The 25546-nt window shown below is 36.1% G+C and overlaps 1 protein-coding gene across 4 annotated transcripts in view; it reads right to left on the reverse strand.

Annotated features, from left to right (window-relative positions):
* The window catches only part of UBTD2 (ubiquitin domain containing 2), a 68476-nt gene that overhangs the window by 20982 nt on the left and 21948 nt on the right, over positions 1 to 25546 (reverse strand). For 3 of the 4 annotated variants that reach the window (XM_072630972.1, XM_072630974.1, XM_072630971.1), the window contains exon 2: positions 3944 to 4180. In XM_072630972.1, the coding sequence (XP_072487073.1) occupies positions 3944 to 4180 (237 nt within the window). Of the gene's footprint in view, positions 1 to 3943; positions 4181 to 6527; positions 6588 to 25546 lie in introns of all 4 variants that reach the window. The other variant, XM_072630973.1, reaches the window with a different exon arrangement.

Genomic DNA, 25546 nt, shown 5'->3' on the forward strand with positions numbered 1-25546 from the left:
TTAGAAAGAAGATCTTGATTATAAACTGGGCTATATTACCAATGGAAGCTAAGGAGTCTCATCCTTGGTTGATATTTGAATAAAAAATCATAGCAACCATCTTCCTAGGATTGTTTAAGCCCTAACAAAAAACAAGAAAGAAGACAAGATGAACTCTCAAATTTTCTTTCAATCTTATGATTCTGTGAAATTTATTTCATTATCATTATAATCAAAACTTACTTTTATTATACAAGTTAAACCTGTATGGTTATTGCCCAGTAAGAGTTTTTAAGATGGTTTGTAATTTTAGAAAGTGAACTAAACAGAATTAAATCTTAATCCTGGCAATGATGCTAATTTGTATAAGTCACTTGCCCTCTCTATGATTCAATTTCCAACTTGGCAAAAAAAGGCTTAAGTAATATCTGTTGTGAGGATATTGCCAGGATTTCTGTTTAGTGGCATAATGGTAATCCTCAGGGGGAAAGAAAAAGAAAAAGGGGCTAATTGGGATTCTCAAGCAGTTTCAGAAAGGAAAGGGAAAGAAGTAAGATATCACGAGGTGAAGAAGATGATCTGGAAAAATACAGACTACAATAATTTTTTTCTAGGAATACTGGCCATTCATCCACAGTAACAATGAAACTAGAGAAGACACAGCTCAATGAAATAATAATCATAACAACAGCTAACATATATATGTATATGCATGTATATATATGTATATCTCTATATGCCCATCTATTTATCTCTATCTATTTATTTCTATATGTATTGCTTAGTATGTGCTAGGCACACAGTAAGTGCCTTACAATTACTACCTCATGTGATCTTACAACAACCCTGAGAAGTAGGTGCTATTATTTGTCTCCATTTCACAGATCAAGAAACTGAAGCAAATGAAGGTTAAGTGGCTGGCTAAGGGACACCTAGAGCTAGTAAGTGTCTGAGACTAGATTTCAACTCACTTCAGCTCCAGGCCTGGCACTCTATCCACTGTGATACTTTACAACAAAAAGAATAGGAAAGTAAAGCAATAAGGAAAGGATGCAAGAAAAGTATTTGGTTCAGTCATTTAAAATGCTTCAAGATAAGAACAGGGCAAACCAAAAAGGAAGGCTCATCAAAATTAGTATCTGAGTGGCACTGCACATGAGTTACATTCTATATAAATTTAAAAAGACAGTTCCTACTCAGAAAGCCTTCACAATCTAAAATCAATATATGACAAGATACTGACAAAACATTTAAAAGTAATTTCATTCCTACTTCCCCACCCTCCCCTTTTACACCTCTTTAGGACATTTCAGTTTTTAACCTGAGAAAAAGGAAATGAGAATGGATAAGGTTATAGGTGACAAAGAGAAACACAGAGGAGGGATGAATGCAAACAAGAGAGGGAAGCAATGGTAGAAATGGACATTGGGTCTCTTCTACAATCTCTTCTAATGATTTCTACTCCCACTGTTTCCTTTACTAACAATGCTGTTCAATATAATCTATCTTCTTATGAAAGATCCACCACTACTAGTGCTTAGCACATTAAGTAGTAGATATTTAATAAAGGCTAGCTGACCACTGCTACTGAATCAAAACAATCCCTAAATTCTTTCAGGCATATGGATAAGGATGCATAATCTTTCTGGAGAACCAAAACTAGAGAACCAGAAGGCATGCCTCATATATTTAATATATCAAGGAAATAATCAAATTAATTATATTAGAATCTGCAAAATATGCCTACAGAATATGTCAGATTCAAAGTCCAAAGGATTTACTGTTGCATAATATACCCAAGCAAGATCTTGAGTAAGAAGTCTGAAGAAACAAATTCAATTAAGGGAAATAATGTGAATAAATGTAAGACCCAAGATAAAACAAGTGGTGCTTACCCTTTTTTTATATCATGTACCCCTTTCTGCCGATATATCTTTGGCATTCTCTGGAAAAGACTGTGGACTGATGCCTTCTCATAATATTTTTTTGTTTTTGTTTTTTAATTCTTAACTGAAAGAAATGCTAAATTTCAGTCAGAAGTTAATAAAAATAAAGTTATAATTCTTCCCCCAGGGAAATTCACATACCCCCTGAAATCTACAGACAAACCTTTAGGGATCTAAGGAATCCAGGTTAAAGAAGCCCTGCTATAGAGCTTTAAAATGGAAAGCACAGAAACCAGTGAGATTTCCTCCCTTTTCCAGCATGAAAGAAAGGTATGATTTAATACCAGATAGGAGTTGAGTCTTATTCAATAGTCTCTCTCAAAATCAAGAAGAATCCTCCTAGAGTTGGTGTCCTACATATACTTTTTCTACAAATATAGTCAGACTTCAGGAATTATAATTCCAAAGTCATAACAATTTAGGTACTATCTATTGCTTCTCAAGAGACATAAAGGCCCTCAAAACTCAAAGCTGTTCTGGCTGCTGCCCTCCATATATTTAAAACCAACTATTCTAACCTCTTTATAAGAGGCTAGAGAATCAGAGAGTATACACAAACAATTATATTAAGAACAACAATTGGAAATTCAGTGTTATCAAGGGATCAGTTTGCAAGGTTTTTTTCTTTGAGTAAATGGAAGATATGTCACACAGACATAGTCTACCAGCTGTCAATTTGACAGGTTCATTAACTCTCAGAAATTCTGCTTTCAAGATAAATGTTACAAAAGTAAATGAAAAGAAAATCAGGAGACTCCTTTCCTTTACACCATACAAAAGCATTATTTGGAGGAGTGTATGTTTGTTCAGTCCTTTCTCAGTCGTGTCCAACTCTTCATGACCCCATTTGGGGTTTTCTTGGCAAAAATATTTAAGTATTTTGCCATTTTCTTCTCCAGTTCATTTTATAAGTGAGGAATCGAGGCAAACAGAGTTAAGCGACTTGCTCAGTCACATAGTTATAAGTGTCAGATTTTAACTCAAAAAGATAAGTCTTCCTGACTCCAGGCCTAGTTCTCTGTCTACTGCACCACCTAGACTCCCTATTTGAAGAACACCATAACCTTATAACAGAAAAGCTAACAGGACAGGTTATCATTCTCAAGATTCTCAAAAGAATCATTCTCAAGGTAAAGTATTTGCAAATTTCATAAATTCTTTATCTATACCTAAAAATCAACATTGTCAGGGTCACATATAGACCAACCAACATTTCTATTGTTTAGAATAGCAAATAACAAAGATGATGGTAGGGAAATAATTATAAAGTGAAAAATACTGTTCTTTTTGAAGCGTATATTAGAATGACATGCAAGACTGGAGAAAAAATCAAACATAATGAAGATAATAACAAGTAGGTTGTCCATACTAAGTATGGCACCAATACAGTGAGCCCCCAGGAGTGCAGGATCACCGGGCTACCCTAAGGCATAAAGAAGGGAGTGAACCAATACAAGATAGATATAAAGCAGGTCAGAGTTCCTATGCCAATGAGAATTTGGTTTGGGCCCTCGAGTAGCTGTGCTATACTTCTAGTCTAGGTGAGAAAGGGAAACTCAGTCTCTTTTCTAAAAGAAAAAAGGTAAGGGGTCAACAGGGAGTGAAATAGAAAATGAGACAAAAAGTCAAGGAAGAGGGAGGAGAGGTCTGATGTTGTAACTAGAACATTTGTTTTGATTCCTGTGTAAGTAGTGCTCTCTGAGAGCACCAAATAGCAAAGAACCATTAGCAGGAAAAGACAAAAGAGAGAGAGAGAGAGAGAGAGAGGGAGAGGGAGAGGGAGAGGGAGAGGGAGAGGGAGAGGGAGAGGGAGAGAGTCTAGATGAAAGAATAAAAAGAGAAGTGAGATTTCTTGTTTCATTGAAAAAGTGTTACAATATCACATAACAAAAAAAAGAAAATGCTTCCTGTTTTTTCCCTCTTTAGGCTGAAGAAATGAGCTGGATGTATACTTCTGTATACTCCTTTTCTATTCCCCCACCCCCTTCATATCCCACCCCCCAGAATACTGAACCTACCATGTGGTAATGTTATATTTGCACCATCAATGATTGCTTGTGCCAGTTCATGATCATTGTTTTCAAATGCATGTGCAGCAGCCTTCAGAGCATCCCAAATTTCTTTACGGCCTTCAAAGGCTGGTGCGGTATCCCAAAATTCATCTCTCTTGCTGCGCAGTTGTCCATCTGTCATGGGATAATCGCTTTTCCATTTTGGTTTCTCTTTTTTCAGAGGCTGATTACGACCTAAAGCAACTGGAAAGAAAGCAAAAGTCCAGAATTAGAACAAAAATTTACCAACTTCCTTCTTGCTAATCCCTGAACCAAAACACTTAGAATTTTACTTAATTTTCACACTGGCTTTCTAATCCTTGTGGTTCCTAGATTTCCCTGCTCAACTCTGCTGGGCTTCCAATTACAACAAGTTTCTCTCCATTCAGGGGCCTCTCTCAGGGATGGCCAGAATGAAGTACCTGGCACTAACAGTAGTTCCCTGATGTTTCATACTAGGAATCCTTTAGAGAAGCAACAGTCATAGAATGACAGAGAAGGATGGTGTTCATAAAAACATTCCAGCTTATCTGACAAGGTACAGCAGTTTGGAAGCTCAGACTCTAGGTGGTGAAACTGGCACCCTCATGGAGAAAAGTGCTATAAACATTCCAGAATTACATCAAAGTGAAGGATCATTACTACATGTCCATGGTTGCACTGCTAATAATTATCAGCCCAAGTTTCCTGATTACATATCTAAACCAAAGAAAAGTTACAGATTTAGAACTGGAAAGGACAGATCATAAAGTCCAGTCCCTTTGTCTTCATAGATGAAAATGAAGACCAGAAGGGCTGAGTAACACAGAGTGAAGATCTAAACCCAGGTCCTCTGACCTGGGTAAGGAAAGGGGGAGAAGATGTTAGATCAGTTTCTCTTGCTGTCTTTTAGAAAAATTTACTTACAAGTTGGGTCTGAACAAAGGAGAGGAAATAGTCCTCTGCCCCTCTTCTAACCCATGTGCCCTCACCACTTTAATGAAACTCCTTCATGCCCTGATACCCAGGACACTGAGGAGGTACCCAAGGACTGTGGTAATTGATACAACTATACCATTAATCTACACTCATAGAGGTGAAGGGATACAGTTTGACGGATGGAAGAAAGACTGGGTAGGAGGTAGAAATGATAAGAAAAAAGGGAAGGGATGCTAGGTGGTAAGGAGTAGGTTGGTAGATGAGTGACAGAGTAGGTAGAGAGAGGGTGAATGGTGAATTTAGTGTTCTATATTTAATTGCAAGAAGGAGGCTAAAAAGAGGAATAAATCTTGAAACGGCTTTAAAGTAACAATGAAATGATCACTCCTTTGCTGGCATTGAGCCAAATAAAATCTGGACCAGACAAAACAACGAACAGAAGGAATTCCAATACCTACCTAGGCAACCCCCATACTTTCAGCTGGTTTTCCTTAGATGGTAACAACTGATATTTTGCAATAAACACTGCATCTTTAGACACCTTATGACTAGGCCACTCTCACTTCTTCTACTCTAGCAAATTCCACCTACTTCATCTCAAAACAGCAGAAAGTCCTCCTACTTTGAATGACATGTATGTTCACAATACCTATTCCAGCCCTTTCCCCACCTCATAACATTCAGTATTATTCTGACTTGCATCACTGCTTCCAAGCCCTCTAATTGCTCTCCTAAAGTAACCCATATGAGGCATGCTCTAAATGAAATGTGCACAGAAAAGTAAGAAATAGCCATGATAAGCAGGGAATTGGTATGGTAGGGAATAAAGATAATGATTAGTACGTGGGTATATACATGTCAAAGCAACATATCTTGGGCAACTATTGGCAAATAACATATTTGCGACTTGTAATTATAAAAAAGGCAAGAAAAAGCAATGGACTTAGAGTCAAAAGACCAATTTCAACTGCAAATGTGCCAATAACCCAATATAGACAGCGGTTTTCAGACCTTTACTTCTGAGCCTCTGTTTCTCTATCTGTAAAATGAAGGGGTTGGACTCTATGACCTCTAAGGTCCTTCCTAGAGGTAATATTGTATGACCATGTTTAAATATACAAGTATATCAAAATAGGAATTGAAGCAGACATAAGAAAAGGCATCTAGCAAGGTGTCAAAATAAGGTGATGTCAATAGGGAATGTGATTTAGTAGGCAGAGTTTAAAATATGAAAAAGTTAGATGCTAAATAAGAGTACGTTAGCTAAATAAGGTCAAGCTAACTTAGCAAATTCTAATCACTCTTAAGTATCTAGGAACAGACTACACAAATTTTTTTTCTTCATGCTTTGGTTGTCAGTTTTTTGGTCATTTCAATAAAGAAACAAGCACTTATTAAATGCCTACTATGTTCTAGACACTACGCAAAGCACTAAGAGTACAAAATTTAAAAAATGAAACAGTTTCTGCCCTAAAAGAATTTAAATTCTGTTAGGGAAAAACAATATGAACATTGTCTATACAAAATATATACAACATAATCACAAAGTAATTTCCTTCAATAGGCTTCCATTTCCTACTAAATCAAGTATAAATCCCTCTTTCTCGCTTTTAAAGCCAAGCTCAAGTCTCACCTTTTGAATGGAATGAAGCATTCCCTCTGTCCACAAGTCTTCATTTATCTCCTTGATTGCCTATAACAGTTAATTTTTATATTGAAAAAGACTAGTGACTCCTAATTATCCAACTCACTCTCTGAATTCTCCATATCTAATTCTCCATACCTCTTCTATGGTATATTTATTATCTAGTGTGTTGTAATATGCTTGAATACTAATGTTATCTCCCCTAAGATTGTCACCTCCTTGAGGTTAGTAACAGTTCTTCAGAAAGCTCTTTATACCACACGACCTTGCAAATAGAAAAATTCACATTTTTGTTGAATGAATACAGCTTTACTCAATTCAAAAGTAATTCAATGTTACCCTTCACCCGATTATAATATATACGTACATTTTATATATATATATATGTATATATATATATATATATTTATAAAGCACTTAATGGTTGGCAAAGCTCATTACATGCTGACTGACTCATTGATCCTCATAGCAATCCTGAGAAGTACATATTATTATTACACCCACTTTAAAGATGAGGAAACTAAAGCACAGAGATCTTAAGTGACTTGCCCAGCACACAGCTAGTCTAAGGTCAGATTCAAACTTACATCTTCCTGATTCCAAGTCCAGCATTTTCTTCTGCTCTGTACAACATATCAATTTTTGAAAGCAGGAATACATGTATAAATACCACAGAGGTTGACATGGTGGTAACAATACAGTAGATATTTTTAAACTACCTCTTAACTGATTTCACTACTCTACCATTTTTACTAAAAGTAGGGGAACAGAAGTAAAACTCTAATTGCTAATATTGGATTTGTTTAAAAGTATGTTAGGAAATAATCAACACTTTTGTAGTAGCCAAAAATTGAGAACAAAATGGGTATTTATTAATTGAGGAATGGCTAAACAAGCTAATATATGCTCATAATGGAATATCATTGTACCATACAGTACCTCAATTGCTACAGAGTACACCCATATCTGAGATAGAAAGGGGGGGATCCTCTCTACAAACATGCCAGTCAAATAATAATTTAGCATTTGCTCGAAGACAGTCAATGAGGGGGAATCCCTCACCTTCTGAGACAGTCCGTTCAACTTTTGAATAGCTTTAATTGTTAGGTCCTTTTATCAAACCTAAATTTTTCTTTGCAACTTATACCTACTGCTCCTAGTCTCCCCCCAAAGGAAATAAATCCAATCGCTTTTCCATATAACAAACGCTTTAACTATTTAAAGACAACTATGATAAGCCAACAAGGTAATACAATAAAGCACAGAACTTAAAAGTCAAGAAGATCCAAAATCAAATCCTGCTTCAGACCCTTACAAGTTGTGTACTTTGAGTCAGTCACTTAACCTCTTTGTGTCTCACTTTGCTCATCTGTCACATTAAGATAAGAACAGCATCTACTTTGCCATGTTGTTGTACATCAAGAGAAAACAGATATAAAATACTATGCAAACCTTAAAAGTATTCTACAAATGCTATCTCATTCTTATTAGCATCATGGACTCCAAATCTTCTGCAGGTTAAACATCTCTGGTTCCTCAAATGGCACAAACTAGAGGCTCTTCATCATCTGGCTACCTTCCTCTGGATACTTCCTTTGTAAAATGTGGTTCTCCAAAACTAAGCACAATATTCCAGAGGTGTTCTGATGAAAAGTTGAGTATAAGAGGATGATCACTTTCTTATTCCTGAAAGATAAGTGTCTCTCTTAATACAACAAAAGAACCTGTGTATTTTGGCTGCCATACCAAATTGATGAATCTTGTGAAATGTTTGCCTGTATTCAAATTTGCACTGTTTGAAGTTATAATTATGTAAAATTTATAGTAACTGGTTTCAGTCCAGTGGAACTATGTAGAATGAAATCAAATAATGCCACTTCACAGAATTCACTATTCCCACTACTTAGGCCCCAGCATTAAGTCAACAAAATCCCTAGATTTTTTCAGATACACTGCTAACATATAAGATCATAGATTTAGAGCTGGAAGAAAACTTAAACATCATCTAGTCTAACTCCCATATTTTATAGAAGGGAAGAACACTGAGTAAATAAATGACTTTCCCAAAGTCATACTCTTAATAAGTAGCAAAACCAGTACTTGAACCCAGAACTCAATACCAAATCCAATGTATTTTCCACTCCATCACAATTTCCATTTCATCTCATTTGTGATGAGATTCACTAAAACCTACAGTTGCACCTGCAATAATCAGTAACCATTTTTTGGATGCCACTTTGCTTAATTTTTAAAAATCGATTTGCATTTAAAAATTCTTTTGATTTTGCTTGTTACTGCTGTAAGTCTTGTTCGTATGATAAAGTCAATCTAATTCAATATGAATTATTAAGTTCTGGTAAGAATGACTATTACTGTATCGTGTTTTGCCCCCACAAATGTTCTTGAAAAACAGTAAACCTCCTAGGCAGATAGGAGCTTGTGATAAGATAAACATTCATAACCTGTTTTGCAAGGATGCTGGTCAAGCACATCCTGACTTCAGGGGGAATTTCAGCTCACACCTTAGAGGTCATGTCCCTATCACAAGCATCCTCACTACCACACCTATATAATGTGCATAAGGAGGGAATGTAGGATAATAAAGAATGTATCTCTGAGGAATTTGAACTAACCCTAACTCTAAGGAGAGAACTGTGTAACATCTCCTGCTTCTGTACCAGTGTGGGTGTTCTTAGTGAGCACCACACCCACTTCCTCTGCCCACTGTTTCTGAGTTCTTTCAGTGAGAATGGGTCTATCACATGGGTCTTCCAGATGGCATGCTACCAAGGAAGCAATGGGCAGCGGCAGCTCACCTGGGGCACTGCCTGACCTTGCCTGGGAAGTCCTGTGGTCTCCAAACCGTGTTTCTCACAGTTCCTATTATGAGCTCTAAGGCACTGGAGATTCAAAGACAAAAATGAAGAAGGCCTTGTCCTCAAGGAGATTACATTCTCCTGAGGCATAGAACAAATGCAAAAATAAGCAATACAAAATATACACAAAATAATTTTCAGAAATCAGGACACTAACAATTTACTTTGATCCAATAATTCTTTCCCTCACATTTACAGAAAGATGCAGATAATTCAACTTTTATCCAAAGGTATAAAGTTACTTCCCATGATTACAACCCACCAACTTATTCTGCTAACTAACAGAGTGACAGGCAATTTTCTACTCTATTAACAGCTGGCAATATAACCTTGAAGTGAGTCAGACACAGGGGCAGAAAACTGTTCAAAAGCATCAACCTTTCTTTGGTGAGGCATATTTCTGTGGGAGTGCAGATGGCCTAATAAATAGAAGGAAAAATAAGCAGAGCCAGAATTTCTGGTCAAACACTCAGCTATCTGAGCACCTTTTGAGAGCCTCCCCTCCCTGAGGTCAAGATAGTAAAGGCGGTATTCCAGTTACACCAAAGAGATAATTTGGTATAATCTCTAAAAAGGTGGCAGAATAAAGCTAAAAAATATACCTAAATCAATAACACAGGTCAATTTATAGAACTCACAATGAACCTTACAGATGGAAATCCATTGCAAGAAAGAGATAATCTAACAGATGTAAAAAAGGTTCTGTTGGTTAAAATAAAAACACCATATAAATGTGAGTCTTCATTCATTTCCCTTCTTCCTGCACGTGAATAAAGAATTCACAAGGAGGGTGCATAATATAATAATACATGCTGCTTAAGGACAACTATCTTTCCAAACGTACTTTCAAATCTATGTTCATCCTTCATTGCCAAAGAAGACCATGCCATCAGAGAAATGATGACATGACTTGCACTTGACTTTGTTTTGAGTGAGGGAGGGCTGTGCAGGTCACCAGCCTCACTTCTGCTCCAGAGTCATCTGGATCCAGTGACCAGATATTCATCAGGATGACTCGAGATGACTCAGGATGAGGCAATTGGGGTTAAATGACTTGCCCAAGGTCACACAGCTAGAGAGTGTCACGTGTCTGAGGTGAGATCTGAACTCAGGTCCTCCTCACTCTGCACTGGTGCTCTATCCACTGCACCACCTAGCTGCCCCAACTTTCAAATCTATATATAAGCAAAGAAAATTCAAAATAATCTTAATACTTGGTATAGTGCTAGAATACCTAAGGATATTCTATACATGGAAGGCAATCAATGCTTTCTGAATGAATTTACTTTTATTGTATTTTTGTCACTGTTTACAATCTTTTCTTCAGCAATTCTAATTTTAAACTTCCTTTTTTGAGAATACTTTTATTACTATTTACTATCATAAATATCTTTATAATATGTCGTTGAGCATTCCTTGTGAAATATCGGCTAGCTTCAAGTTTTACATTAGATAATTAGTTAAATATACTTTTATAATTTACCCTGTCCGATTATAAAGTTACTTTTCTTAAACCACGTAGCTTCTAACATTTTTACAATAATATATGATGCCCCCCTTTTTAAAATTTATTTCATATACTTCAGATAACCCAAAGAGAAAACTTGAGACTCCTAGAATTTAACAGAAATTTTATTTTCTTGGTTTTACAAAAAAGATTTGTTGATTTATTCATTGTTCTACATGAGATGGAACTTGTTTGGATTTCTCATGCCTCTGAAGAGGCAACATGGCATAGCAGATAGAGAAGCCTGGCCTTAGGGCCAAGATACCTTGATTTAAGTTCAACTTTTGACATAAATTGACTAAATAACCACAGACAAGTCACTCAACAAGTCCCAAAAACTCTGTAAGACTATAATTTGTAGCCAAAGTGGCTATCATAACTGGTAGGAGTCCTCTCTTCCAAGAGTTTCCGATACTAAGGAAATGACAGGTCTAGTCTCTATCCCTAATCCTCATATGCATTTAGCACTGAATGTATTTTCTAGGAGCTTGCTCATCAAATTGGTTGTTAATTCTATATAGCATCACAGCCCTATAATTTCTGGAAAATACACCAGTCACTGGGATCAAGTTAAATGGATATGTGCTATTTCAAGTACCTGAAAGAAATAACACACATGACAAAATATATTCAGTTAACTTTTTATTTTGATTATCAAATGTATCCCTCTTTCCCTTCTTCCTATCTTAGATGGACACTATTCAGGCCTGTCCTCTACGGCATAACAATTACATTTTTTCAAAAGTCTCTCCTTCACAAACTTCTTGGCTTATTAAAATCTCCTTACAGTACCAAAAGGAATAACAGCAATTGTTGTTAACTCTTTTTTGTGACTTATTAATGCTCTCTATCACTTTAAAAGCTTAACAGGTTAGCCAATTCACACATGCTAGCTCCAGGAGTGTGCTGGTTTAACAACTGGCTCTGCAGGAGAAACTGAATATTCCACAAACTTTTTTTTAAAAATTATTTTATTTGTTTTCAGTGTTCTGCAATCACTTCTATGTATCTTAGATTTTTTCCCCTCCTTCCCCCCTACCTGCCCACTTCCTCCCTGAGATGGCATACAATTTTATATAGGTTCTACACATACATTCCTATTAAATATATTTTCACCTTAGTCATGTTGCATAGAAGAATTAAAATGAATGGGAGAAATCATAAAACAAACCAAAATATAATACAAAAGAAAATGATCTGCTTCATTCTGCAATTGAATTGCATAGTTCTTTCCCTGGATGTGGAAGGCATTTTGCCTTAAGAGACCATTGGGAATTTAAGTCCTTGCATTGCAATGAAGTACTAAGTCTACCAGAAAAATTCCTTGCACACTGTGGTTGTTGCTCCTTTTACTCAGCATCAGTTCATATAAGTCTTTCCAGGCCTCTCTGAAGTCTTCCTATTCCATTACATTCATATGCCACAATTTATTCAGCCATTCCCCAATTGACAGGCTTCCCCTTTATTTTCAGTTTTTGGCCACCATAAAGAGAGCTGCTATAAATATTTTTGGACATGTATTCCACAAACTTTTAAGTTTAATCTGCATTATTATTAACATTCTCTTCATCACTTTAAATCTAGACAATCAACAAAACAATAACATAGCATTTAGCAATTTCTGAAGTGTAAGTGCTCACACTGAAAATTTAACAATCCCCCTTTAAGGGGGCTTCAGTACACTTCTGACACCAGAAAAAATTTCTGAAACTATCTCAAAAGATCTTTAAACCATTTCTCCCTTCTCTGCCTTTGTATGTCCACCACTTTCTTCAATATCTGGCTCAAAATTTACCTTTTTATCCTATCTACCCAACTCTAACACCCTCTTTCTCTGCATTCACTCAACACTTTCAAGTTCAGTTTGTAATACAGAGTATCTTACACTTGTTGATAAACTGCTCTAAAATAGTCTTTATGATGTTTCACATGGGTGAATCTTACCCACTAAAACCTCCAGACCATTTTTCAAAGGAAGAGCCATCTCACTGTCTTCTCTATTATGTATACATAAAGTTGATTTTTTATCAAAATTTAACACATTTACACAATTAAATTTAACCCAGTACCTATTCAAGATACTTTTGAATCTTGACTATAATTCAATATGTTATATGACTCCAAGTTTTGTGTCATTTGAATTTGATGAGCATATCATTCCATGCTAACATCTTCCCTGAGTTGATCATTTCAAATTTATCCTGTTGTAGCTTGTCTGCAGTTTTGATTTTTTTGGCGGTGGTGTTATTTTGCATACTGTTTGACCATTAGACTCCGAGGTTCTGAGAGCAGGGCTTTTCTTTTACCTTTCTTTGTGTCCTTATTACTTAGCTCAGTGCCTGGCACACAGTAAGTAGGTGCTTAACAATGTTTTTTGACTAGGTCTGACAAACATATTAAGCAACATAGTGCTAAGCATGCATATCTGGACCACCCCCTGCAGTTTTCCTTCCAAGCTGACATCAAAATAATAATTAATCCCATGCTGATCACTCAACCTGTTTCAAATCCTCCCAACTATAGTATTGTTTAATGCTACATCTGTCTTATCAACAAAAATAACAGCAAAGTTATCAAGTCCTTTACTAAAAATCTACGTGAACTATATTTACAGCCTTCCCTTCAAATACCACTTTAGTAATCCTCAAAAAATGAAACAAAGTCAGTCTGGCATGACCACTTTGAAGAAGCCAGGCAGGCTCTTTGTGATCATAACTTTCCTTTCTAAATGTTGATTAGACATCCTTTTTAAAAAGTACATACCAGAATTTTGTCAGGAATCTAAGCCAAGCTCATTGGCCCATAGGTAACAGATTCTTGTACTCCCCCTTCCTATTCATTTTTTTCAGGGAGGCAGGAATCAAAAGATAATTCCATATCTAATTTCATTTGATCTTCTCATTGAAAGGTAGACAGGGGAATTATCCTCATTTGACAAAGAAGATAGCTGAGACACAGGTGTACCTAAGGTCAAACAGCGAACAACAGCCAAGACTAAAAGTTCTGCTCTTTTCATTAGTCTTAATTCCATTGTTTAACTGCTTAAAAGGCTCAGTCAATAAGGCCTTACAAACTGCTCTGACTCTATACATTTTAGATCTCTAGCACTGTCATCTCATGGATGGTGGGGGGCTTTGCCACCCTTCCCTTTTAATCCACTACACCAAAGGTATCAAAACTCAATGAACCAGATTAAAATATAATTAGGAGTTTAAAAAAAATATAACAATGTTAATCTGTGGTTTTCTAAGTCAATATGGTGAAAGGATCTGTTTCTATTTGAGTCTGATACCACTGCACCATACCATTAGGACTTCTGGACCTTTACATTTGCCATCTAGCTAAACTTTCTTTTATGTGTTATCTCCCTTTCACTGGGCAGCTAGGTGGTGCAGTGGATAGAGCACCAGTGCAGGAGTCATGAGTTCAAATCTCACCTCAGACACTTGATACTCACTAGCTGTGTGACCTTGGGCAAGTCACTTAACCCCAACTGCCTCATCCTGGGTCATCTCCAGTCACCCTGATGAATATCTGGTCACTGGATTCAGATGGCTGTGGAGGAGAAGTGAGGCTGGTGACCTACATAGTCCTCCCTCACTCAAAATAAAGTCAAGTGCAAGTCATATCATTATTTCTCTGATGGCATGGTCTTCTTCGACAACAAAGGAGGAACACACACACTTGATCTCCCTTTCACTAGAGAGTGAGTTCCTTGAGAATGGGGCCCCAGCTCATTTTTTTTATATGTATCCCCAGCTCTTGGCATAGTGCTTGGCAAAAGTGTTTATTAAATGATTTTTCATTTATTCATTCATTCTTGTGAATTACAACAGATTCATATTCAAAACACCTGATATTTCTGGTTATAATACATTTTATATCATGACTTCATTTAATATCACAATACTGTGAAGTATGTAAAATAAACAAGAGAGAAGTGGTAATTTGCCATCGATCATACAACTAGCTAGTAACAGACTCAGGACTCAAATCTACTTCTCTATTCAAGAACAGTGCCAATAAAAGAATACTTGCAGTATGTTATTGAATTTCATAGACAGAACACTGGACTTAGAATCAGGGAGGCCTAGTTACACCTTCTGCCTCAATATACTAGTTATGTAATCCTGGGTAACTCTTTTAACCTTTCAGCCTGAATTTCCTCATCAACAAAATAAGGATACTAAAATCAGTAAAACTTCCTTCACAGAGCTGCTATACAGATCGAAAGAGAAAATGTAGGCAAAGCACTTTACAAACTTTAACTCGTGTCAATTTTTTTAAAAACAAAGCATTTTATAAACCATAAAGATCTATATAAATGTGAGTTAATCAAAAAGTTTGCCTATGGAAAAATTTAGCAAAGGGGCCTTTAATACCTAGAACTTATGATTAATCAATCCATCAATAAATACTTACTAAGTATCTATGATAAACCAGGAACTGTGCTAAGTGTTAAGGATATAAAAAGAGGAAAAGTCCATGCCCTCAAGGACCTTACAATCTAATGAGCTGAGGAAGTACTATACAAAAACAAATATATACAAAGCTACATGTGTTTAATAAATAGGAAATAATTAACTGGGGGGAGGCATTGGAGTTAAAAGAGATGGGGGAAGGCTTTCTGAGAGGTCATTAGTCAAAGCAGACGAAGAAGGGTATTCCAGACATGGGGGACACTCAAAGAGAAGGTCCAGAGGCAAGAGAGGGAGTGTCTTGTTTGTGGAACAGAACAGCCAGGGAGTTGGTGTCACTGGGTAGAAAGAGTAACAAACTGAGGAGTAAAGAGAATGGAAACAAGTTATAAACGGCTTTGAATGACAAACAGAGCAAGTGGTATTTGATGCTGAAGGCAGCTGGGAGCCAGTGAAGTTTATTGAATTGGGTGAGGTGGAGTGACACGATCCAGCCTACATTTTAGGAAAATCACTTTCGTGTCTAAATGGCAGTGACAATGAAGTGAGGAGAGACTTAAGACAGGAAGTCACCAGCAGGCTATTGCAGTCCAGGCATGAGGTGGTGAAGGCCTGCACTGAAGTGGTAGCAGTGTCAAGAGGATTAGCAGATTGCCATTTCATCAACAGCATAACTTTTGTTTTCTCTCAGTTATAGATATACTAATATACAAAAGAATTTTGGCATGGAAGAGACATACAGATTATGTAGTACAAGCTCTTTTTATAGATGAAGAAACCAAGGCTCAGAACATAATTAACACATCCAGTTCTCAAGATAACTATTCCAGAACTACTTCTACTAGATCATACCTCTATCATAGTATGGCCAAGATCTGTATCCCAAATAAATTTTAAAAAGGGGGGGAGCTATTTTACAAAAATATTTACAGTAGCTCTTTTTGTGGTGCCTAAAAATTGGAATCAAGGGGATGACCATCAATTGAGGAATGGCTAAACAAGCTGTGGTATATGATTGTGTTAGAATACTACTATGCTATAAAAAATGACAAACAGGATGATTTCAGAAAAACCTGGGAAGATTTACATGAACTGATGCAAAGTGAAGTGGGCAGAACCAAAACATTGTACACAGTAGCAGCAATACTGCATGATGAACAGGGAATGACTTAGCTATTTTCAGTGATACAACGATCCAAGACAATCCCAAAGGATTCATGATGAAAAGTGCTATCCGCCTCTAGAGAAAGAATTAATGTTGTCTGAAACAGATCGAAGCATTCTATTTTTCACTCTCTTTTCTGTTCGAGTCTTCTTACACAAATGACTATCATGCAAATGTTTTACATGACTGCACACATGTAACCTCTATCAGATTGCTTGTCATCTCAGAGAGAAGGGAAAGTGAGATAGAATTTACAACTCAAAACTTTTTTAAAATGTCAAAAATTGTTTTTACATATAATTGGGAGAAAAATAAAATATCTTTTAAAATAATAATAATAATATGGCCTAGAAAAAAGTATGCTGTATTTCTATGTGAAGATAACTGCAGAGACCTGTGGGGGAGCATGTTTTCAGTTGTTTGTTTTTCTAGTAAACAGCCAAGACTGATTTTAACCTAGTCACATTCTTTTTCCTACGCTCCCCTCTTGTGGCCAACAGAGCACATTTATGAGAAAGCTGCCCATGGGGAAGTAATAATTTGTGAGCATGAAACAAAGCAGTAATAGTAATAACACAGATCTTTATATTACTCTGCAAGGTGTTTTAAATAAATTATTTGAGCCTCACAGCAACCCTTTTTAGTTAAGCAGTATGAATATTAAAATGCCTATTTTACAGATAAAATAACTGGCACTTATAGAAGTGACTTGTTCAGGGTCATACAGCTGGTAAAATGTCCAGGTCTTCTGACACCATATCTTTCTACTATAGTACTTCTCAAGTAAAGTTAAATAGGTCCTGGGAAACCCATGGCTTTGGCACCATTATATTCATTATTCCAATGAGCTAACCAACTGAGCAAACAAGGCAACTGCCAAGAATAGCACCACAGCAGCTGCCATATGTCAGAAAATAGTACCAAAACTCACAACCCCAGGGATATAGCCGACCCAAGCTTCATCTTCTATCTCTTAAGAAAGATGAACTTAAACAGCATATTTTGATAGGAAGACCATACATAGTAAAGAGAATCACGGCTGTTCTTTCAACTTTAAGGTTTACATTTGAATTTCTGTGACCACTTCTGTGAAGAGTTAGATTAAATATCTGCTTATACTGAGGTAAAAATAACTGTCTTCAGGACTGTTTTTAAATAAGATAAATATAATTAATGACATGAAACTGAAAAGCTTATGCATAAACAACATTAACATATGAAAGATAAGGGAAGTAGCTGAAAGGAGAAAAAGCTTTGAATAAAATTTCCCTGATAAGGGTTTGGTATTCAAGACAAACAATTAACATATATATGCATATAAATGCCTGTTTATGTATTTATAAATATACATACATACATTTGTATGCATGTATGTATATATATATATATAAACAAAAGTCATTCTCTAATACATAAAGTGGTTAAACAGTTGTCAAAAGAATTGCAAATTAACAACCAAATGTAAGAATGCTTCAAATCATTAATAACAATTAATTAATAATGCTTCAAATAAAAAAATACAAAACAATCCTGAAAATTGGCAAAGGTAAAAAAATATGGGAAAGGGAAGTCAATGTTATAGGGGTTATGGGAAGATAAGCACACTAGTACATTGTTGGTGGAGTTACGAATCAATTTAGAATAACAAAAATAAATTACTAAAATTTGTAATTTGTTTGACTTCACATGTATGTTTGATATCATATAGCTTGGCTTCTCAAGAGGTGAGAGAGGGGTGAGGAGAGATCTGAAACTCAGAAATGTTTTTAAATGAATGTCAAACATTTTTAAATGTAACTGAGAAATATTTAATGAAATAATATACATACACAGATATACAAACATACATATACACAAATAACTAAAATGTCTATACTCTCACTCAAATTCCATTGCTAGGTTTCTACCCCCAAAGGTGGCCATTTGTACTAACACTTTTTGTGAAAGCAAAAATTTAGAAACAAAGTAGAGGCCCACTGATTGGAGAATGGCTAAACAATTGTAGTATATTAGTGTAAAAGAATATTATGCTATAAGAAATGAAGAATGTGATGAACACAGAGAAGCATGGAAGGGTCTACATGAACTAACGGAGTGAAGCAGAGCCAAGGAAAGAAAGCACAATGACTACAATAGTGTAAAAGAACTACCAAAAAAAAAATCAGAAGTGAATACTGCAAAATTATAAAAGATTAAGCGTGACTCAAAAGAAATATAATAACTTCTACTTCTTTGCTAAGGCCCACAAATATTACATACTGTACATATTTTCAGATTTTTTTGATGTATTAATAATTTATAGTGACTTTTCTCCCTTTCTTCTTGTCTGTAAAAACACTATTAATTTATAGGATCAGTGTCTGGGAAGGAAAGAGGAGGGACACTAGAGGAAACTTGGTGATGTAAAAAATGGAAGACAACAGTAAAAAACTATTTTAAAAATATATAACTAAAGAAGTCAAGACAAATGACATTTTGGTATGTTACCATAGTACTGTCTTTTTAGTGTTCATGCTGGAGAAGCACTTTATAATAAAGTCCCATGGATGGAATCTAAGATCAACCCAACATACTGATATTGCCTTACTGCAAATGGTATAAGCAAGCATCCAGTGTGTCTTAATAACTTATATGAACAAAAGTAAAACACCAGCACCAGGATTCTTAACTTGGGACCCATGAATTTTCTTAACATTTTGATAGCTGTATTCAAGATTTCTTTTGTAATCCTATGTACTGTATTTTATGCATTTAGAAGCTTTGCTCTGAAAAGGGAACAGGGTCCATGACATGAAAAAGGTTAAGAATCTCTGCTTTCTTCTGGAACCTCTCTACTTTCTAGCTGCCACCTAATGACCGTAAAGAAGAACTACATATATTATGATCCAGAAGGACCCATCAAGGTTTTTAATACTTAAATATCAAGGCAGTACTAATACAATGGGAAAAAGTCAGGTCAAAAGATCTATGCTCTGGTACCAGCTCCAACCTTTAATAGCTGTGCAACCTTAGGTTGGTTGCTCAACTTCTCTGGGTTAAGGGGAAATACAATCCATTTTGCCTTACCTCCTCCAAGGGTACACACAAGGATCAAATGTTGTAACATCTATCACTGCTATTCTGAAAACCATTTAAAACTGCACAAATATAAGGCATTTTTATTACTGTATAGCCACCCCTCATCTTACGGAAGAATTTGATTAGAAAAGTCAACTGAGAAATGAGTTTCTGTAAATTACATTACTTTTTTAAAAATGTGGAGAAAACATGTTTTCACCTGAAGCCATAATAAAAAAGCATACCTAATATGGCAAATTTTTGGAAATTTTGCAGTTAAAAATTTCAACATAGTAAAAAAATTTGGGAGTCAGAAAACTTGGGTTCCAATCCTGGCTCTGCTAACTTACTACCTAATTTGATACTGGGCAAGTTATTACTTCACTCTGGGGTTTGATTTTCTCATCTATGAAAAAAGAAAAGACTACATAATCTGTAAGATCTTTTCCATCTCTAAATCTTATGATCTTTTAAATACTACACGAAAATATGTCATAGTAGAAATGGCTACCCTGAAACTAAATTCATGGTATTCACTGTGTGAATTGCCTGATCTCTTTAAATTTGGTAAATATGCACATGTGTGCATGCAAATATATATGTGGATACATACATACATAATACACTCATATATGTATGTGTAAGTATGTATATGTGCGTGTGTAAGCAAAAACACATACCTAGCACCCTTTCAGCCTCTTTCTTCAGATGAGGTCCTAGAATACAATCCCTTTAGTTTTTCATGGGGCCAAATACATACTCTGTCTACAGGTCATACTGGCAAGTCAATTTTCAGAAAGAGTTTATTTCACAGACTGCTATTTATAAGAGCAAAATATTTGACCGATAAAGTAATGGCTAACAAATTAGTACTGACATGTATTACAAAGCTATTAAAGACATTTTGATTTATGAAAATGTGTGCTTAAAAATATTGCAAAGAAAAAAGTAGTAATCTATACATTTGAGATTAATATTTATACCATGTTTACATGAATAAACAAAATTTGTTTTAGAATTTATACTGTTTTCTTAGCTCTGCTCACTTCATTCTACATCATCATCAATCAGCACTGAGGCCACTGACCATTTACCTCAGGTTGAAGTCAATCCCTCCTTAGCTGAACTTCCAACTGAAGAAGAGGTTTTGAGGGCCATTAGGTTCCTTTCATGTGGCAAAGCACTTCATGCTGATTCTATTCCAGCTGAGATTTACAAGGTAGGGGGTCCAGTGCTCACACAAAAGTTGACTGAAATTTTCCAGGTTATATGGCAAGACGAGGTTATTCCCCAGGACTTCAAGGATGCCTCCATTGTCCATCTCTATAAAGGTAAAGGAAATAGACTGTCCTGTGACAATCCCAGAGGCTCTCTCTTAGTCACTGCTGGCAAGATTCTTGCAAGAGTCCTCCTTAATAGGCTGAGACTTCACCTGGAAGATGGTCGTCTACCCGAAAGCCAGTGTGGTTTCAGAAAGGGCCAAAGAACAGTCGATGTGGAGTTTGCTGACAACTCCAGAAGAAATGCAGGAGCAGAACAGGTCTATATACAACGTTTGAAAATCTGACCAAGGCCTTTGACATTGTTAGTCATGAGGGCTTATGGAAAATTATGTTAAAATTTGGTTGCCAAAGAAGTTCCTCAGTATTGTTCATCAATTTCATGACAGCATGCTTGCCCAGAGAGTGACAACGCTCTTGTGCCTTTCCAGTCACCAATGGAGTGAAACAGGGCTGTGTGCTTGCTCCCATGCTTTTTAGCATGATGTTTTCAGCCATGTTGTCAAATGCTTTCAATGAAGATGAACATGGCATCAAGGCCAGCTATGGCACTGATGGTAAATTCTTCAATTTGAAAAGGCTACAAGCTAACACCAAAGTGGATGGAGTGCTGGTGCCTGATTTTCTGTTTGCAGATGATTGTGCACTCAAAGCAGCCTCTAAAGCTCAGATACAACAAAGTATGGATCAATTCTCTGCTGCCTGTGCTAACTTTGGCCTAACAATTAACACCAAGAAAACAGGTGCTCTATCAGCCACCACCACACCATTCCCATGTGGAACCATCAGTTACAGTAAATGAAGAAGTTTTGAATGCTGCAGATAAGTTCACTTACCTTGGTAGTATACTTTCCAGGGATATACACATTGATAATGAAGTTGACGCATGCATTGCCAGAGCTAGCTCAGTGTCTTGGAGGCTCCGCAGGGAAGTATGGGAGAGAAAAGGTATTAGACTGACTACCAAACTGAAGGTCTACAGAGCCATTGTGCTGTCCTCTTTGTTGTATGCCTGTGAAACATGGATAGTCTACCAGTGCCAAGCCAGGAAACTGAATTGCTTCCCATTTGAACTGTCTTAGGAAGGTTCTGAAGATCAGTTGGCAGGATATGGTACCAGACACTGAGGTCCTTATTCAAACTAAACTGCCAAGCATTTAAACTATGCTTCAGAGAGCACAACTTCGATGGGCTGGCCATGTTGTTTGAATGCAAAACACATGCTTGCCAAAAAGATTATTTTATGGAGAACTCGCTTGGGGCAGACAATTACATGGTGTTCAGAAGAGGCAATACAGGGACACTGTCAAGGTCTCTCTCACGAACTCTGGAATTGATTGTGTGACATGGGAGATACTGGCAAAGGACCACTCAACAATACGTGATCACATCAGAGAAGGTGCTGTGTTCTATGAGCAAACCAGAACTCAAATAGCTCAAAGGAAACAAGATATGCAAATTTAGAGTATCCACCTCAAATCTTCACATGGACTATTTGTGCTCAACTGTGGTAGAGCATTCTGAGCTCATATTGGTCTGATTAGTCACAGTTAGACACATTGAAACTTGACTTTATCACAGTGATATCATTTTGGTCCTCTTCGAGAACGAAGGACAACAACCATTCCAGTACATTCATATATTGCAATTTGTTTAGTTATTCTCCATCTATTCTGTTTCCAATTCTCTGCTATCACAAAAAGTGCTGCTATTAATATTTTGATGTACACAGGGACTTTGTTATCATCAATGGCTTCCTTGGGAGTATAAGCCCAGTAATTAAGTCTCTGATTCACAGGGTATGGACATTTTAGTCACTTTATTTACATAATTCCAACCTGCTTTCCAAAATGGTAGCACTATTTTACAATTCCACCAACAACATATTAGTGTCTCCATCAATCCTCAACCCCATTGATTACTCCTATTTTTTGCAGACTTTGAGGTGAAACCTCAAGATTTTTTTTTCTTTTGCATTTCAATTACTGATTTGGAGCATTCTTTTGTGTGGTTCTGAATATTTTGCAATTTTTATTTTAAGAAGTGTTTGTTTACATCTTTTGATCACTTATCCAATGGTAAACAGCCATGAACTGTCTATGAATTGTCCCTTTTTTGGACTGAGGAAAACATCCAAATTTATGTAGTGCTCTTAGGTGATTTAGATAAATCTGCACATGCCTTCCTCTTCTGACTTTGGTATCACTGATAAAGGCCCTTTCTTAAAATAATACCACATTATTATATCACTGATATGTGGCAAAACTAGTATATTTTGAGATGATATAGTCTAAAACTAAAATTGGATGGCAACAACAGCTTTAATTCTCTTTGGCCAGCACTGCTGGGGAAAAATGCAAACGAAATATGAAGGGATAATGGTAATATACAGAATCTTCTGTGTGTTCATCCTTTGCTGCTGAGGAATCGCCATCAGAGAAATGATGACATGACTTGCACTTGACTTTGTTTTGAGTGAGGGAGGGCTGTGCAGATCAACAGCCTCACTTCTCCACAGCCATCTGAATCCAGTGACCAGATATTCATCAGGATGACTGGAGATGACCCAGGATGAGGCAACTGGGGTTAAGTGACTTGCCCAAGGTCACACAGCTAGTGAGTGTCAAGTGTCTGAGGTGAGATCAACAGAATCTTCTAATCATGCCATGAAAGAAGATTTAAAAGTACACATCAGAAAAACTATCAAGACAAAGCAATATGGAGTCTGTATATATTTTGAAATGCCAAAGTCTATTTCAGCATTAAGGATCCATATCAAAATGTTAGATGGTAAAATAAATAATGTACACTTAATGAAAAAGAAACAATAATAAGATTCAGAAACAATGCTGATCAATATTTTCTGACTCATTAAAATCACACTGCATTCTTCCAACAAATCTTGTTACTCAGTAGTAGTTTGCCAATATATTTTATACTTTTCTCCTAAATAAACCAGAATTATTCCTCAAAGTAAAATTAATTCAACCTTAAACCTCAATTCTTCCTTTAATTGTACTTGCTACTTTACCTGAAACCTTGTTTATGTTTCACTATAAGTTGATCTATAGTTGCTCCAAATACAACATCTATCTTCACACCTTTGACAAAGGCTAAAATCCAAATTTTGCCTTATGTGTGTGAATCCAACCCTTTCTAATTCAACGTTCCCTTTTTTTTTTCTACAGCATATAATTCTTAAATATAATTTATATTTTTGCAACTCACTTTATTTGTTATCTCTGCTTCCTACAAGATTATATACTGAATAGAACTTTTTATTGGGCTACAGGTTAGAATGATTAAAAAACTGAACATACGTATGAACCTGTTTTCATTTCCCTGTTCTATCTCATTCAGAAAGACATTTTTCCTCTCTTTCCCAACATCTCCCTTCCCTAGTGTCGCACTGACCCCCTTTCAACAGTACTGCATTTCAGCTAACTAGCAGATAGCAGATTCTCCTCATTTTCAAGTCTCCTGTTACAGTTTACAGGTCTCACTCAGTGTTCAGTCCAGAAGTATCTGATATCTGTTTTCCCCTGAGCTCACATCTGCTGTATACAATGGTCATTTCTGCTTTTTTACTTCATATTTACAAAATACTGAGGCTTTCCCATTGAGTTTTGAGGCAAGAATGAAAAAATGACAGATCCAACCACAACTTATCTGGAATAAATAGTTTCCACAGTAGAATTTGTTTAAATAGTTCTGTGTGTTAATTTTTAGCAGTTTAAGAATTAGCAAAAGCCAGAGGATTTCTGGTCACTATCATGAAGATAAAACTCCTACTTTGAGATACAGTAAAGCACATAACAGAAATCCATGAGTGACAGTTTTAGATAAATCCTAAAACATTTATTACCTAGTAAAGAACTCTCTAATTGATAAGAACTGCTGGGAAAATGGAAATCAGTATGTCAGAAACTGGAGTTAGACCAACATCTTATTCTATTAATAAATTGAAAATGGATATATCACTTGAATTCTAACAAACATATCATTAAAAATTAGAAAAGATTATATGCATTTTATAGCTGTGGAGGAAGGGATAAAATCTTTTTTTTCTATATTCTGAAAATAGATTATTATTGATATATTTTGGTTTTTTATCACCTATTTCTACCTCTAACACCCCTCTCCCCAATCAGAGAATTTTGAGGGAGAAAAAAAGAGGAAGAAAAAAATTAGCAAAACCAATCAACAAGTTGTTTTTAAAGTCTGATGTATGCAACGCTCCTTATCCATCTCTACCACCACAACCCCTTTCAAAGAACTGATGGCAATCTCCTTGTAGCTCTTCTTTGAGGTCAAAACTTGCACTCTATAATTTTGAAATGCATCTTTATTTTATTGTGGTTGTTGTTCTTGCCACTTATACTGATGTAGTCAGTATTATTTTTCTAGCCCTGCTTACTTCATTGTGCATCAACTCATTTAAGTCTTTCTATACTTCTTTTCTATTCATAATGTTTGACCCTTCTTACAGTACAGTATTATTCCATTATATTCAAGGGCAATTTGTTTATCGCCATTCCCCAACTGATATGTCAAATGGGGGCTTTTAAAGGTTGGAGGAGACTTGGGAAGGTTAGTAAGCAGTAAGAAAGGAACCAGTCACTAGGTAAACATTACAGATTAAAAAGAAAAGGGATGCTTATGGGGGCAATTTGCTGAAGGACATGGAAAATAGTACCCAGAGGG

The sequence above is a fragment of the Notamacropus eugenii genome, chromosome 1, assembly GCF_028372415.1.
Source record: "Notamacropus eugenii isolate mMacEug1 chromosome 1, mMacEug1.pri_v2, whole genome shotgun sequence".
NCBI classification, from domain to species: Eukaryota; Metazoa; Chordata; class Mammalia; order Diprotodontia; family Macropodidae; genus Notamacropus; species Notamacropus eugenii.